The sequence below is a fragment of the Vidua macroura genome, chromosome 25, assembly GCF_024509145.1.
Source record: "Vidua macroura isolate BioBank_ID:100142 chromosome 25, ASM2450914v1, whole genome shotgun sequence".
NCBI classification, from domain to species: domain Eukaryota; kingdom Metazoa; phylum Chordata; class Aves; order Passeriformes; family Viduidae; genus Vidua; species Vidua macroura.
In genome coordinates, this window is record NC_071595.1 from 1,955,229 (window position 1) to 1,971,773 (window position 16,545).

General features: G+C 60.9%; 2 protein-coding genes across 2 annotated transcripts; both read right to left on the reverse strand.

Moving 5' to 3' along the window:
- Positions 1-105: 105 nt before the first annotated feature.
- On the reverse strand, positions 106-13,844 carry LCK (LCK proto-oncogene, Src family tyrosine kinase). The gene is made up of 13 exons (XM_053999064.1): positions 13,817-13,844; positions 8,834-8,940; positions 8,663-8,744; positions 8,485-8,575; positions 8,303-8,401; positions 6,523-6,626; positions 6,298-6,447; positions 5,338-5,490; positions 4,113-4,292; positions 2,714-2,790; positions 2,468-2,621; positions 2,035-2,166; positions 106-742 (listed from the first exon to the last, which is right to left on the reverse strand). The coding sequence occupies exons 2-13, from the start codon at positions 8,933-8,935 to the stop codon at positions 540-542; spliced, it is 1,527 nt and encodes a 508-aa protein (XP_053855039.1). The 5' UTR covers positions 8,936-8,940; positions 13,817-13,844; the 3' UTR covers positions 106-539.
- A 1,181-nt stretch (positions 13,845-15,025) lies between these two features.
- Positions 15,026-16,231, reverse strand: FAM167B (family with sequence similarity 167 member B). Its single transcript, XM_053999071.1, has 2 exons — positions 15,947-16,231; positions 15,026-15,583 (listed from the first exon to the last, which is right to left on the reverse strand). The coding sequence occupies exons 1-2, from the start codon at positions 16,229-16,231 to the stop codon at positions 15,320-15,322; spliced, it is 549 nt and encodes a 182-aa protein (XP_053855046.1). The 3' UTR covers positions 15,026-15,319.
- Positions 16,232-16,545: the final 314 nt, after the last annotated feature.

The following is a 16,545-nucleotide window of genomic DNA, read 5'->3' on the forward strand; positions in this document are numbered from 1 at the left end:
TCCCGGGGTGGGTTGGTGCCAGCGGGGTCCCTGTGCCCCGCACTGGGGTTCGTGTGCCCTGGGCACCCCCCCCCGCGTACCCCAGCGCACGGCAGCCTGGCCCCCGCCGCTGAAAAGGCCTTTATTTCCCCGAAATCATGGCGGGACGAACGCCCTGAGGGGAGAGGGAGCGTCCCGCAGCCGAGGGGTGCAGTGGCCGGCGCTGCCGGGGGCGCGGGGGGCTCCTGCCATCCCCGGGGGGTGAAGGGGGGCACAGGTGTGGGACCCTGAGGGGTCCCTCAGGCTCAGCCACCCTTGCCCGGGGGGCTGGAGCCTGGATGTGCCCCCCGGGGAAGCGCAGGGACGGCGGGGCGGGCAAGCTGCGCGGCGCCCCGGCCTTCGGGGTGCTGCTTTGGCCGTGCAGCCCCTCCTGAAGGCGTCAAACCCGCCGCTCCCGAGCTCTGGAGCGCTTCAAATCCTCACGGAGATCCCCCCGCCCTCACCCCGCCACCACCAGCCTGGGGTGATGTCCATGGAGTCCGCACCCCGGAGCAGCGCCCTCAGGGCTGCTGCTGGTACTGGCCCTCGGTGGCCGTGAAGAAATCCTCGAGCACGCTCTTCATGAAGTCGAAGGTGGGGCGCTCCTCGGGGCTCTCCTTCCAGCACTGCCGCATCAGCTCGTACAGCTCCGCCGGGCAGTTGTCCGGCTGCGGCATCCGGTAGCCACGCTCCAGGTTCTGGATCACCTCGGGGTTGGTCATCCCTGCCAGGACCCAATTTGGGTCACCTCCATGGTGTGGGTGGCACCCTGGGGTTGGGGCACCCCTGCCAGGACCCAGTTTGGGTCACAGGGACCACCCTGGGGTTGGGCATGCCTGCCAGGACCCAGTTTGGGCCACAGGGACCACCCCAGGCTCGGTCACCCTTGCCAGGACAATGCCCAGGACTCAGTTTGGGTCACCCCAGGTTATAGGGACCACCCCAGGCTCAGTCACCCCTGCCAGGACAATTCACAGAACCCATTTTGGGTGGCAGGGACCACCCCAGGCTTGATCACCCTTGCCAGGACAATGCCCAGGACCCAATTTGGGCCACAGGGACCACCCCAGGGTTGGTCACCCCTGCCAGGACAATGCCCAGGACCCAATTTGGGCCACAGGGACCATCCCAGGCTCGGTCATCACTGCCATGACAATGCCCAGGACCCATTTTGGGTGGCAGGGACCCCACCCCAGGCTCAGTCACCCCTGCCAGGACAATTCACAGAACCCATTTTGGGCCACAGGGACCACCCCAGGCTCGGTCATCCCTGCCAGGACAATGCCCAGTACCCAATTTGGGCCACAGGGACCACCCCAGGGTTGGTCACCCCTGCCAGGACAATGCCCAGGACCCAATTTGGGCCACAGGGACCACCCCAGGGTTGGTCACCCCTGCCAGGACAATGCCCAGGACCCAATTTGGGCCACAGGGACCACCCCAGGCTCGGTCACCCTTGCCAGGACAATGCCCAGGACCCAATTTGGGCCACAGGGACCATCCCAGGGTTGGTCACCCCTGCCAGGACAATGCCCAGGACCCAATTTGGGCCACAGGGACCATCCCAGGGTTGGTCACCCCTGCCAGGACAATGCCCAGGACCCAATTTGGGCCACAGGGACCATCCCAGGCTCGGTCATCACTGCCATGACAATGCCCAGGACCCATTTTGGGTGGCAGGGACCACCCCAGGCTCGGTCACCCCTGCCAGGACAATGCCCAGGACCCATTTTGGGTGGCAGGGACCCCACCCCAGGGTCGGTCACCCTTGCCAGGACAATGCCCAGGACCCAGTTTGAGCCACAGGGACCACCCCAACCCTCCCAAACCCCGCATGTGGGGGGTCCTTCCCTCCCCTTCCACCCTCCCCAACCCCTCCCCGGGTGGCTTTGGCGACCGTGCCCGGTGAAGCCAGGCCGGGCGGGGCGCCAGGCTGGCAGCAGCGTGCGTGCGGCTCTGCATGCACACACACACACCGCGGGCGTGCCAGCCCCGCAGCTGCCCCAAAATCCTGACCTGGATACGGGATCCGGCCGTAGGTGACGAGCTCGGTGAGCAGGATCCCGAAGGACCACACGTCCGACTTGATGGTGAACGTCCCGTAGTTGATGGCCTCGGGTGCCGTCCACTTAATCGGGAATTTGGCCCCTGGAAAGCGGCGGGAGGGGGGGGATAAAGCGCTGGAATCAGCTTTAATCCCATGTGACAGCCGCCAGCCGGGCTCTGTCGCTGCCTGGCGACCGGCTGGCTTTGGTGGCTGAGCCCCCTGAGCCTGCGGTAGCCGCACAAAGCAGGAGCCCCGCTCCAGCTGCGGAGCGGGGAGAGATGGAAAAGGAAAAAACATCCTTGCACCCCCCTCTCCTGCAGCTCCCCGGGGATCCAGGCTGGCTGCGGGTCCCTCTCCCGATGTCCCCAAGCCCGGTGACCCCCGGGGCTGGGCGGGGCTCACCCTCCCGAGCCGTGTACTCGTTGTCCTCGATGAGCCGGGCCAGCCCAAAATCGGCGATTTTGCAGCACAAAGTGTCCGAGACGAGGATGTTGGCGGCCCTGAGGTCCCTGTGGATGTAATTCTTGGCCTCGATGAAAGCCATGCCTTCAGCAATCTGGGATTTGTAATTATTAATGAATTGCAGTTGTTAATTAACAGCTCCGGAGGTCTCCCAGCTCCATCCCCAATTCTCTGCTCCCCCCTCACCTGCGCTGCCATGTCCAGGAGTTTGTTAATGCTGAGCTTCACTCCTTCCGTGGTCTTGAGGAAGTCCACGAGGCTGCCTGTGATGAAAGCAGCAGTTCTCAGCTCCTGGGGGGGTTACAAGGGTACTGTGCCCCCCAAAAAAGCTCTGGGAATGTGGCCAGGAGAACACAGAAAATCCTTTTTGCCCCAGCTGGAGGTGGGAGAGCACAAAGACAAAGCTTCCCCAGGGCTGGAGGCAAAGGAACCTCTAAAATGAACAGATTTCCACGCTGCCAGCCTTTCATTTTGACTGGTTTTGGAGCCTGCACTGGGAGGTGGGTGCAGGGACCACCCTAAGATTGGTCACCCCTGCCAGGACAATGCCCAGAACCCAATTTGGGTGGCAGGGACCATTCCAGGATTGGTCACCTTTGCCAGGATAATGCCCAGAACCCAATTTGGGTGGCAGGGACCATTCCAGGATTGGTCACCTTTGCCAGGATAATGCCCAGGATCCAGTTTGGGTCACCCTAGATTTTAGGGACCACCCCAGGCTCGGTCATCCTTGCCAGGACAATGCCCAGGACCCAGTTTGAATTTTAGGGACCACCCCAGGCTTAGTCACCCTTGCCAGGACAATGCCCAGAACGCATTTTGGGTGGCAGGGACCCCACCCCAAGCTCGGTCACCCTTGCCAGGACAATGCCCAGAACCCAATTTGGGTGGCAGGGACCATTCCAGGATTGGTCACCTTTGCCAGGATAATGCCCAGGACCCAGTTTGGGTGGCAGGGACCACCCCAGGGTTGGTCACCCCTGCCAGGACAATGCCCAGGACTCAGTTTGAGTTTTAGGGACCATTCCAGGATTGGTCACCCTTGCCAGGACAATGCCCAGGACCCAATTTGGGCCACAGGGATCATCCCAGGCTCGGTCATCCTTGCCAGGACAATGCCCAGGACCCAGTTTGAATTTTAGGGACCACCCCAGGCTTGGTCACCCTTGCCAGGACAATGCCCAGGACTCAGTTTGGGTCACCCCATGTTTTAGGGACCACCCCAGCATTGGTCACCCTTGCCAGGACAATGCCCAGGACCCAGTTTGAATTTTAGGGACCATTCCAGGATTGGTCACCCCTGCCAGGACAATGCCCAGGACCCAGTTTGAATTTTAAGGACCACCCCAGGCTCGGTCACCCCTGCCAGGACAATGCCCAGGACCCAGTTTGGGTGGCAGGGACCCCACCCCAGGGTTGGTCACCCATGCCAGGACAATGCCCAGGACCCAGCGCTCTATTGAGGTGGGAATTTTTCACAGCTTGAACTTTATCCCGAAGATCTTTTCCAGCCTTAAAGTTCCAGAGCTCTGTGGCCACATCCCTGTGGATGGGGCAGCACCTGGAGCCCCCGGGGTGGCCTCACCCTTCTCCATGAACTCGGTGATGATGTAGATGGGCTCCTTGGTGACCACGGCGTAGAGCCGCACCAGCCGCCGGTGCTGCAGCTTCTTCATCAGGTTGGCCTCGGCCAGGAAGGCGCTGGGGGACATGCTGCCAGCCTTCAGGCTCTTCACTGCCACCTTCGTGTGCCCGTTGTAGAAGCCTTGGGGGAAAAACAGGCAAAAAAAAAAAAAAAAAAAAACGGGATCCGGACACCGGGCAGCGGTGCCAGCCAAGGAGGGCGGCTCCACGGAGCACGCCGAGCTGAGGAGGGGATCTTGGAGGTTCCAAAAGCTGGGTGGGAGCTGGAAAGGTTGGCTGGAGATGGAGTTTCACGGCCCAAAAGGCCGTGGTGGTGCGGCTGGAGGGGTTCTGGGGCGATCCCAGCTCGGTGGTGCCGTGGCCGCGCTGGAAGCCACAGCAGGCACTGATGGTTCTGTGTGGGGTGTTCAGGGGCACAGGAGGGTGGGGGGAGCTGGGTTTGGGGTGGCAGGTGGGGCTGGGGGAGCTGGGCAGGGCTGGGAGCACTGGGGGGACTTTGTGGGACAGGCAGGACGTGTGGGAGTGGAAGAGGAGACCTCCAGAGGGCTGTGGGGCAGGATGGAGGGAAACGGGGAGGGATGGAGGGAATCAGAGAGGGATGGAGGGAAAAGATGGAGGGGAAAAATGGAAGGAAAGGATGAGGGAAGGGATAAAGGGAAACAGGGAGGGATGGAGGGAATCAGAGAGGGATGGAGGGAAAAGATGGAGGGAAAAGATGGAGGGAAAAAATTGAGGGAAGGGATAAAGGGAAATAGGGAGGGATGGAGGGAATCAGAGAGGGATGGAGGGGAGCAGGGCAGCCCCGGTGGCTTCCCCACCGCAGCACTCAGGGAGCAGGAGGGTTTTTTTGCAGCTGGATCTGCCTCCAAGCCCCCACAGCTGCCCCAGCATTCCAGCCACAAGGGACACTCCCAAGTGGGGACAGAGCCAGCAGCTCTCCAGCTCCAGGATCCCACACATCCCCTCTGTCTCCACCAGCAGAGCAGGGATCCAGGGATGGGGGAAAGTGGAAATTTGGGCTGGGTTCTCCCTTCTTCCAGGGCCCTCAAAGCCGCAGTCCCACACCTTGGGCTGTGCTGGCTGCTCCACGTGAGATCCCAGCTGGATCCTTCCCGGCTGGAGGATCCCGCTGCTCACTCTGGTGTCCCAGTTTCACCCTGACTCACCCATCCAGACCTCTCCGAACTGCCCCGCTCCCAGCTTCTCCACCAGCTTCAGCGACTCCCGCGGCACCTCCCACTCGTCCTGCCACCACGGCTTCTGCGGCTTCTCCGTCCGGCAGGGCTTGCCCAGGCGGCAGCAGAGCCCGTCGGAGCTGCCTGGGCCACAGGGAGGCAGAGCTGGGCCAGCGCGGGGCACCCGGCACTAGCCAGGGCTGGGCTGGGGCACTGGGGGCAGCGGGTCCTGCTCATCCCATCCCACCTCATCCCCACCCCAAACTATTCCATTCTCCCATTCCCATTCCATCGTGTCCCATATTGTCCTGCCTCATCCCGTCCTGTCCCTATCCCATCCCAGCCTGCCTGGTCCCATCCCATCTGCTTCTGTCCCATTCCCATTTCAACTTGTCCCATAACACCCTGCCCCATTCCATCCTCTCCGGCCCCATCCCATCCCGTAACATCCCCTCTTATTCCCTCCTATTCCCATCCCATTCCCATCCCGTTCCCGCCCCGCTCCCGCCCCGTTCCCGCCCCGTTCCCATCCCGTTCCAGCTCCGTTCCCATCCCATTCCCGCTCCGTTCCCATCCCGTTCCCATCCCATTCCTGCTCCGTTCCCATCCCATTCCCGCTCCGTTCCCATCCCGTTCCCGCCCCGTTCCCATCCCATTCCCGCCCCGTTCCCGCTCCATTCCCATCCGGTTCCCATCCCGTTCCCATCCCGTTCCCATCCCGTTCCTGCCCCGTTCCCATCCCGTTCCCGCTCCGTTCCCGCCCCGTTCCCATCTCGTTCCTGCTCCGTTCCCATCCCGTTCCCGCCCCGTTCCCGCTCCGTTCCCGCCCCGTTCCCATCCCGTTTTCCCATCCCGTTCCCGCCCCGCTCCCGCCCCGTTCCCATCCCGTTCCCGCTCGGTTCCCATCCCGTTCCGCCCCGTTCCCGCCCCGTTCCCATCCCGTTCCCGCACGTGTGTAGTGCTGCACCAGCTCCCTGAGGCTGCCGAAGGGGGCGCGGGGGGAGATGTAGAAGCCGCCGCTGTCCAGGTTCCGGATCTTGTAGTGCTTCACCGTCTCTCCCTGGCTCTCGTCCAGGTCCCGCACGGACAGCGAGTACGAGCCTGGCGACAGGGACACCCGTGGGACCCCCGAGCCCTCCCGAGCCCCCCAGAGCCCGAGGGACCCGCGGGCGGCACCTTTGGAGGTCTCGCTCTCGCGGATGAGGAAGGAGCCGTGGGTGTTTCCCGAGGCCAGGAGCTGCCGCTCGGCGTCCTTGCGGCTGATGTTCTTGAAGAACCACCTGGGGACACGGGGCAGGCTTGGGGCGGAGGGGACCCGGCCACTGGGGTTTTGTGGGGTGCTTCAGGCTCCTTCCCAGAGCTCAGATCCCTCCGGGACACATCCATCCATCATCCATCCATTCATCCATCCATCCATCCATCCATCCATCCATCATCCATCATCCATCCATCATCCATCCATCCATCATCCATCCATCATCCATCCATCCATCCATCCATCCATCCATCATCCATCCATTCATCCATCCATCCATCCATCCATCCATCCATCATCCATCATCCATCCATCATCCATCCATCCATCATCCATCCATCATCCATCCATCATCCATCCATCCATCCATCCATCCATCCATCATCCATCCATCCATCGATCCATCCATCCATCCATCCATCATCCATCCATCCATCCATCCATCATCCATCATCCATCCATCCATCATCCATCATCCATCCATCCATCCATCATCCATCCATCCATCATCCATCCATCATCCATCATCCATCCATCATCCATCCATCCATCCATCCATCATCCATCCATCCATCCATCCATCCATCATCCATCATCCATCCATCCATCATCCATCATCCATCATCCATCCATCCATCATCCATCATCCATCCATCCATCATCCATCATCCATCCATCATCCATCATCCATCCATCATCCATCCATTCATCCATCCATCATCCATCCATCCATTCATCCATCCATCATCCATCATCCATCCATCCATCCATCATCCATCCATCCATCATCCATCCATCATCCATCCATCATCCATCATCCATCCATCATCCATCATCCATCCATCATCCATCCATTCATCCATCCATCATCCATCCATCCATTCATCCATCCATCATCCATCATCCATCCATCCATCCATCATCCATCATCCATCCATCCATCATCCATCATCCATCATCCATCCATCCATCCATCATCCATCCATCATCCATCATCCATCCATCATCCATCCATCATCCATCCATCCATCCATCATCCATCCATCATCCATCCATCCATCCATCCATCCATCCATCCATCCATCCATCTATCATCCCATCCATCCATCCATCATCCATCCATCATCCATCCATCATCTATCATCCATCATCCATCCATCCATCATCCATCCATCCATCATCCATCCATCCATCATCCATCCATCCATCATCCATCCATCCATCCATCATCCATCCATCCATCATCCATCCATCATCCATCCATCATCCATCCATCATCCATCATCCCTCCATCCATCCATCCATCCATCCATCATCCATCCATCATCCATCCATCATCCATCCATCCATCATCCATCCATCCATCCATCCATCCATTCATCATCCATCCATCCATCCATCATCCATCCATCCATCATCCATCATCCATCATCCATCCATCATCCATCCATTCATCATCCATCCATCCATCCATCATCCATCCATCCATCATCCATCCATCCATCATCCATCCATCATCCATCCATCCATCATCCATCCATCATCCATCCATCCATCCATCCATCCATCCATCCATCCATCCATCATCCATCCATCCATCCATCCATCATCCATCCATCATCCATCATCCATCATCCATCATCCATCCCTCATCCATCCATCCCTCATCCATCCCTCCCCACCTGCTCTCTCCCTACTCACGGCTCGGGCTCCAGGCTGTTCACCACGGCCACGAAGTTGTGTGGGATCAGCCCCTCCTGGCCCGTGGTGAGCGACTGCGCCTTCCACCACTCCCCGCTCCTGCAAGGACACAGCGCCGTGAGACCCCCGCAGGCCCTGCCCCGACCCCCGGGGGCACTGGGACGCCGCTGGAATTCGCTCACTCTTCCAGCACACGGAGCTTCTCCCCCTTCCGCAGCCCCAGGTCCCCGTCGTGCTTGGGCTCGTAGTTGTACAGGGCCACCACCAGCTTGTCTGTGGGGACAAGAGGAGGGACGGGGTGGCAGGGACCACTCTGGGGGTGTCACAGCCCCCCCTCCCCATGCCACAGCCGTGCCTCACCTTGCACAGGGGAGCACGGAGGTGACGAGGACTCGTAGGACACCAGAGGGTCTCGGACCTCGGAGCCGTTGCGGATCGGCCTCTGCCAGGGGACAGGAACCCCGTGAGCCCCCGGCTCGTGGGATTTGGCCACCTCTGGGGGTGTTTCGGGGTCTGTCACCCCCTCCTCACCTGGCGCTTGCTGTCGGGCTCGATGGGGTAATTGCAGTGCTCACAAATGTCGATGTTCTCGATCCAGTCCTCGTCGTAGTCCGAGCTGCAGCAGCAGCCCATGGTGGCTGTGGGGGACAGAGGTGACACAGGGAGCCTTGGCACCCCCATGGCTGCCTCTCCTCCTGCTCCTGCACACCTCCATCCAGCATCCATCCATCCGTGATTCCATCCATTATTCCATCCATGATTCCATCCGTCCACCCATCATCCATGATTCCATCCATCCATGATTCCATCCATGATTCCATCTAACCATCAATGATTCCATCCATCCACCCATTATTCCATCCAACCATTCATCCATTATTCCATCCATCCATGATTCCATCCATGATTCCATCTGTCCACCCATGAGTCCATCCAACCATTCATCCATGATTCCATCCATCATCCAAGATTCCATCCATGATTCCATCCATCCATCATCCATTCATCCATGATTCCATCTGTGATTCCATCCATGATTCCATCCAACCATCACCCATGATTCCATCCATCCATCCATCCATCCATCCATCCATCCATCCATCCATCCATCATCCATCCATCATCCATGATCTGATCCATGATTCCATCCATCCATCCACCCATCCATCCATCCATCATCCATCCATCCATCCATCCATCCATCCATCCATCCATCCATCCATCCATGATCCCATCCATGATTCCATCCGTCATCCATGATTCCATCCATCCATCCCACCCCACCTGGCCCATCCCAGCTCCTCAGCCGAACTGTGGGCATTCCCTGACTCTGCCACCAGCCGTTACTTCCTCCTCATTTACCCTGCCTCCGTTAATTAAAACCACTGAAGGCAATTAGCGCCCAGCCCGGGGGTCCCCCGTGCCTCCTGTGCCAGCTCCTCCCGCCGTGCAGCTCTGCGCTGATCCCTGCACACAACCACCCCATCATTAATACCCCATCAGCAATTAACACACTCCTGCAGCTCGCCTTGAACGAGCAAGCCCCTCCTCAATCCTCACATCAGCTCCCAAACCCCTTTTCCCACAAATTCCCACACCCCATTCCCGCTGCATCGGGGACGTTCCTAAACCCCCCCCAATCCCTGCAACACCCTCAGGGCTCGGCCACGCCGAGCCCACGGTGCCACCAGGGCGTGGGCACCTTTGTCACGAGCTCTGCGAGCCCCGTGGGCACCTCTGGCCTTGCCGAGAGCGTGGCACAAGCCCGGCAGCGGCGCGGGGGCCCCGGAAAAGGCTCTTCCGCAGAATCCCCCGCGCCCACGGGGGCCCGGCTTTGTCCCCAAACCCCTTCCCGGCGGCTCTTTAGGCGCGACTTCCGCAGGGTTTTGTCACCACCAGCCAGCCCAGGTGTGTCACAACCCCGGCCGCGCCGGCTCTGGCACGGCAGCAGCTACGCGCGCTGCCCGTCCAGCGAGAGCTGCTTTTCTGGGATCGGTTTTTTCCTCCTTTTCTGGGATCGTTTTTTCCTCCTTTTCTGGGATCGTTTTTTCCTCCTTTTCTGGGATCGTTTTTTTCCTCCTTTTCTGGGATCGTTTTTTTCCTCCTTTTCTGGGATCGTTTTTTTCCCCCCTTTTCCTTCCCGGGAGCCTGGGTTTGCAGCAGCACGCCCAAAAATCCACCTTTTCCCGCTGTGCCAAGGGGGACACAGCAGTGGGGGCTTCGTTTGGGCTTTGCAGGGGGTCCCCAGGGAGGGTTTGGGGTCTCTAAGGAGGGTTTGGGTTCCCTAAGGAGGGTTTTGGGGTCCCTAAGGAGGGTTCTGGGGTCCCAGGGAGGGTTTAGGGTCCCAGGGAGGGTTTAGGGTCCCTAAGGAGGGGTTTGGGATCCCTAAGGAGGGTTTAGGGTCCCTAAGGAGGGTTTAGGGTCCCCAGGGAGGGTTTAGGGTCCCTAAGGAGGGTTTTGGGGTCTCTAAGGACGGTTCTAGGGTCCCTAAGGAGAGTTTGGGATCCCTAAGGAGGGTTTAGGGTCCCTAAGGAGGGTTTTGGGGTTCCTAAGGAGGGTTTAGGGTCCCTAAGAAAGGTTCTGGGGTCCCCAGGGAGCTGCCAGCCCCCGGTGCCAGTCCAACCCCCCCAGCCTGCGCTTCCAGGTTTGATTTTGCAGAGCAGGAGCTGCCTCCCTCGGCTGCAGAGGTGGCAGGAGCACAAGGACTGTCCCCAGAGTGGCAGGAGAACAAGGACTGTCCCACAGTGACAGGAACACAAGGACTGTCCCACAGTGACAGGAGCACAAGGACTGTCCCACAGTGACAGGAGCACAAGGACTGTCCCCAGAGTGGCCAGAGGAGCACAAGGACTGTCCCCACAGTGACAGGAGCACAAGGACTGTCCCCACAGTGACAGGAACACAAGGACTGTCCCAGAGTGGCAGGAGCACAAGGACTGTCCCTACAGTGACAGGAACACAAGGACTGTCCCAGAGTGGCAGGAGCACAAGGACTGTCCCTACAGTGACAGGAGCACAAGGACTGTCCCTACAGTGACAGGAACACAAGGACTGTCCCACAGTGGCAGGAGCACAAGGACTGTCCCCAGAGTGGCCAGAGGAGCACAAGGACTGTCCCCACAGTGACAGGAACACAAGGACTGTCCCAGAGTGGCAGGAGCACAAGGACTGTCCCACAGTGGCCAGAGGAGCACAAGGACTGTCCCTACAGTGACAGGAGCACAAGGACTGTCCCACAGTGACAGGAGCACCAGGACTGTCCCACAGTGACAGGAGCACAAGGACTGTCCCTACAGTGACAGGAGCACAAGGACTGTCCCACAGTGGCAGGAGCACAAGGACTGTCCCACAGTGGCCAGAGGAGCACAAGGACTGTCCCCAGAGTGGCCAGAGGAGCACAAGGACTGTCCCCACAGTGACAGGAGCACCAGGACTGTCCCACAGTGACAGGAGCACAAGGACTGTCCCTACAGTGACAGGAGCACAAGGACTGTCCCACAGTGACAGGAGCACAAGGACTGTCCCTACAGTGACAGGAGCACAAGGACTGTCCCACAGTGGCAGGAGCACAAGGACTGTCCCTACAGTGACAGGAACACAAGGACTGTCCCACAGTGACAGGAGCACAAGGACTGTCCCACAGTGGCCAGAGGAGCACAAGGACTGTCCCCAGAGTGGCCAGAGGAGCACAAGGACTGTCCCACAGTGGCAGGAACACAAGGACTGTCCCACAGTGGCCAGAGGAGCACAAGGACTGTCCCCAGAGTGGCCAGAGGAGCACAAGGACTGTCCCCACAGTGACAGGAACACAAGGACTGTCCCAGAGTGGCAGGAGCACAAGGACTGTCCCTACAGTGACAGGAACACAAGGACTGTCCCACAGTGACAGGAGCACAAGGACTGTCCCCAGAGTGGCCAGAGGAGCAGGTGACAGGCGATTTTGGCCAGGAGAACACTCAGGAGCGAGGTCCCCATGCCCTGCAAGGCCGCTCTGGGCACTCAAATCCCACCCTGGCACCCTCAGCTCCTGGTGACACCCATCTGGGGACACATTTCAGCACCCAGGAAGGGCTTTGGCCACACTGCAGGCAGGGTGATTGGTTGTCCAAACACAAATTTTCTTTTGCTGACCCTTTCCTTACAATTCCCAGCACCATCAAGACTTCCTACATCTCAGCTAGGTAGCCAGAAGAGTCAAAAATCCAAAATTCATCAACATTTTCAGAGCCTTTCTGAGCAGGACCCAGCTCAAGCCCAGCTTTTATGGACAAGAACAACAGCAAAGTGCCCACATTTCTTGGCTAGAGCAAAGGGACAGCTGAGAAATCCCAAATCCATCCCCCTGACCCCATGGAGGAGCCCCCCAGAGCTTTTCAAACACCTCCAGCAGTGCTGGCAGCTGTTTTTTCCTCCCGGGGTGAGGAGGGAGGTGCTGCTATTGTGCTTTTTTTTTTTTTTTTCTTACAGCCCAAAGCCACAGCGTAATTTCCACCAGCAGCAGCAGCAGCCGTTTCACCTGCGCCAGGGCCACGCCGAGGAGGGAAAAGAAAAAAAAAAAAAAAAAAAAAAAAAAAGGCGTTTGAAGTCGGCTCTTTTTTTTTTTTTTTTTTTTTTTTGGTGGCTGCATCTGTGCAACCGAATTTCTCTGTGCCAAAGGGGCCCGGCAGGGAGGTGCCCCCTGTGCGTGTTCAGGTGTGCACGGGTGTCCTCGCCAGGTGCGTGCCCCTCTCGTTGTGGTTTTTTTTGGTTTTTTTTCTCTGCATTTGGGGCTCCCCGTCCTGTCCTGCGCTGGCCCTTCCGCCCACGTGGCCCTGGGCAGGTCCTGTTGGTTTGTCACCAGGGTGGGCGGGCGTGAGGAGCGCTGAAATCTGCGCTGACCCCCGGCCCTGGTGCTCTTCCAGGTTCACCTTGAGCCAGCTGTGAGCCAGCTGTGAGCCAGCTGTGAGCCCTCCGGACGGACCCCCAGCGCTGGCACAGCCTGGCACTGCCACCACGCACCGTGTCCCCAAGGCTGCCACTGCAGCAGGGAGGTGTTGGCACTGCGCCAGCAGCCAAAAAAATGGGAATTTCTGAGCGCCTGAACCCCCAAACTGGGCACCAACCCCGAGGGAGCGGCACCGAGCCGCTGCCTGTCCCTCAGGCACAGCCCTGGGGACAGAATTGCTGTGCCCTGGGGACAAAACTCCTGCTGTGCCCTGGAAATGGAGCTTTGGGGACAGCCCTGCGAGGGCACCATCACTGCCACCCCCGGCAGGACCCCCGGGCGGGCAGGGGACATGGGGACAGCGCCTTTGCCCCACCTGGGAGCCCCCAGAGGGATGGAGAGCCCAGCCTGGCTCCCCCCATCCCCACCCGGCCTCCAGCGCTCTCATCCCCCCGAGAACGAGCCCGGACCCCCATTTCCATTCCTCCGAGGGGCACTGGGAGAGCGCAGCTCACCCCCCCCACACACACACCCCACAGGTGCTCCCCAAATCCCACCTGGCCGCTCAGACCCCTTCCCCCGGCTCTCACCTGTTGGCAGTGAGGGGAGCAGCGGCCGCTCTCACAGTCCCATGTCCCGCTGGGGCCGCGCCCGTCACGTCCTCCCCATCCCCGGGAGCCGGAGAGGAGCCCCCCGAGGCTTGTGGGGTGCGGAGAGGAGCCCCCCGAGGCTTGTGGGGTGCGGAGAGGAGCCCCCTAAATCTTGTGGGGTGCAGAGAGGAGCCCCCTAAATCTTGTGGGGTGCGGAGAGGAGCCCCTTAAATCTTGTGGGGTGCAGAGAGGAGCCTCCCGAGGCTTGTGGGGTGCGGAGAGGAGCCCCCCGAGCCTTGTGGGGTGCGGAGAGGAGCCCCCTAAATCTTGTCGGGTGTGGAGAGGAGCCCCCCGAGCCTCGTGGGGTGCAAAGAGGAGCCCCCCGAGCCGGGTGGGACCCTGTGGGGTGCGGAGAGGAGCCCCCCGAGGCTTGTGGGGTGCAAAGAGGAGCCCCCCCGGGCCCGGCTGCGCCGCCGCCGCCGCTCTGCCCGCCTTGCCCCGGTTTCCTGCCTCATGAGCAAACTCAAGAGGAGCCCGTTCTCAGCTCGCCCCCGACCGCAAGAGCGAGTGACAAACCCCGATGGCTTCCTGCCATCCCCGGCCACGCGGGTCCCCCTGGCGAGGGGCTGGCACCCGCTGCCAGCTCCCCTGTGTGCCCTGCGCTGTCCCCTCGCCAGCCTGGCAGTGCCCTCCACCCCGGGGTCCCCTCCCGGCGCTGTCACCCTCCTCCTTGTGCCACAAGGTCCAGCCGTGTGGGACACAGAGCTCACAGCCCCGCACCGGCTGCCACCGCCGTGCCACCGCCGTGCCACCGCCGTGCCACCGCCGCCCTGGGCAGCCCGAGAGCCGCGGTGACAAGGGCCGCGGCTGAGGGGACACGCGGTGCCCCCGGCGGGCTGGCAGCGCTGTTTTGGAGGCAGCTCGGAGCGCGGCAACCACAGCAGCATTGTGCTGGCTTCTTTGATGGAGCGTCAAGCCGCAGCGAGCTCGGCGAGGCACAGGCAGGAAGCTCGGAGGTGACAGTGCAGGGGGGGACCGTGGCAGCTTGGAGGGCACATTCGGGCCCTGGGGAGGAGAAACAGCGCCCGAAATGATCCCCACGGCTTCCCTGGCACTGCTTCACACGGGGTGCTGGGAAAGTCGCGTCCCCACGTGGCACCTGGAGCTGTCAGCCGCCCCAAAAAAATAAAAAAGGCCGGGAGCCACATCTGGAGGCACAGATCAGGGAAAACCATCAGCTCTCACCCTCACCTCCTTTTATTCCACCTCCAAGGGCTGCTCCCCACGTTTCCCACCGGGCTGAGCCCCACCACCCTCAGGGCCAGGCCCCAGGACGCCCCGGGGGGGTGGTGACACTCCGGTGCTCCCGGAGGATGGCGACATTCCCCTGCCACCGCGGCAGTGGCATCGCCCTGGGGGCAGCACGACCTGCCCCGAGTCCCGAGGGACCCCAAACACCCTCGGGTGCCCTCGGGGCTCCCCCGCAGCCTCCGGGGGGGGGGCTCAGCACAGGGAGAAGCGGCGGGAGTTGATGTTCATGCGGGTGACGCCGATGTGCTTGAGCGGCGTGGAGAGCAGGAAGGCGGCCTTGGGGGGGATGGTGCACAGCAGATCCGAGTCTTCCTCGCAGCCCTCGAGGCCGAAGGTGGCGTCGTCCAGCATCTCCTTGTGCTGGTGGCAGGCCTGCTCCACCTTCAGCCGGTGCAGCCGCGCCCGCAGCCGCATCAGCTGCTGCGCCAGCCGCTGGTCCAGGGCCTGCATCTCCCGCTGGGGGCAGGAGGGAACAGGCATGGAGCGGGATCGGCTGCCCGGGCAGCGGGGATGGGGCTCGGCCAGGGCACAGACCCCGCTGTCGGCCCGCGGTGCCAGGCTGGGCACAGCCACGGCTCAGCCCGTGCCCCCTGTGCCGCCCCCAGAGCGGCAGGAGGGGGGTGACAAGCGCTGACCCCCACAAGGCCACGACCCCCGGTGCCGTGCGGGGTCAGGGGCAGAGCTGTGGCGCCGCAGAGCCACCAAAAATCTCGGGAAAACCCGCGTACACCCAGAGGAGCTCAGACCCCGCCGCCCTGCCGCCTCCGCTGGGGTCGCGCACGGGGTCCCCATCCCGCTCCTTGTCCCCGTCCTACTCACCAGCTCCGTCCTGAGCCACTCCAGAGCCGCCTCCACGGTGGCAAAGCCACCAACGCCGCCGCCCTGCTGCTCCTGGGGGTGCCCGGGGCTCTGCTCTGCCCCCCGGGTGCCCCCGGGGGTGCCCCAGCGCTGCCCCCTCACCCGGGCCTCCCACTCCAGGTACGAGGGACGGCGCGTCTGCAGCTTCAGCTTGGCCGCCAGCGCCTTCACGCTCTCCAGGTTCTCCTCCTCCCAGGTGGGCTCCTCCTCGCCCAGTTCCTTGAATTTCAGCTGGCTGAAAGCCATGGTGGGACAAAGCAGAGCCCTCCCCCAAGACCCCCGCTGCTCTGTGCCCCCTCAACACCTGCCCGCGGGGAAATGAAGCCCCCAGCCTGACCACGACCACCCACCCACTTCCCTGCCCCAGCTGCACCCGGTTCCCGGCTATTTATCCACCCCAAGGGCGATGGGCAGGAATTTCCTTATCCAGAGGAGTATTTTTGGCTTGTTGCGTTTGGGTTGGCGTTTTTGGTTTTTTTTGTTTTGTTTTGTTTTGTTTTGTTGGTTTTTTTTTTTTTTTCCCTTTTCTTTTCTTTTTTAACATCATTGTCTCCGCCTGG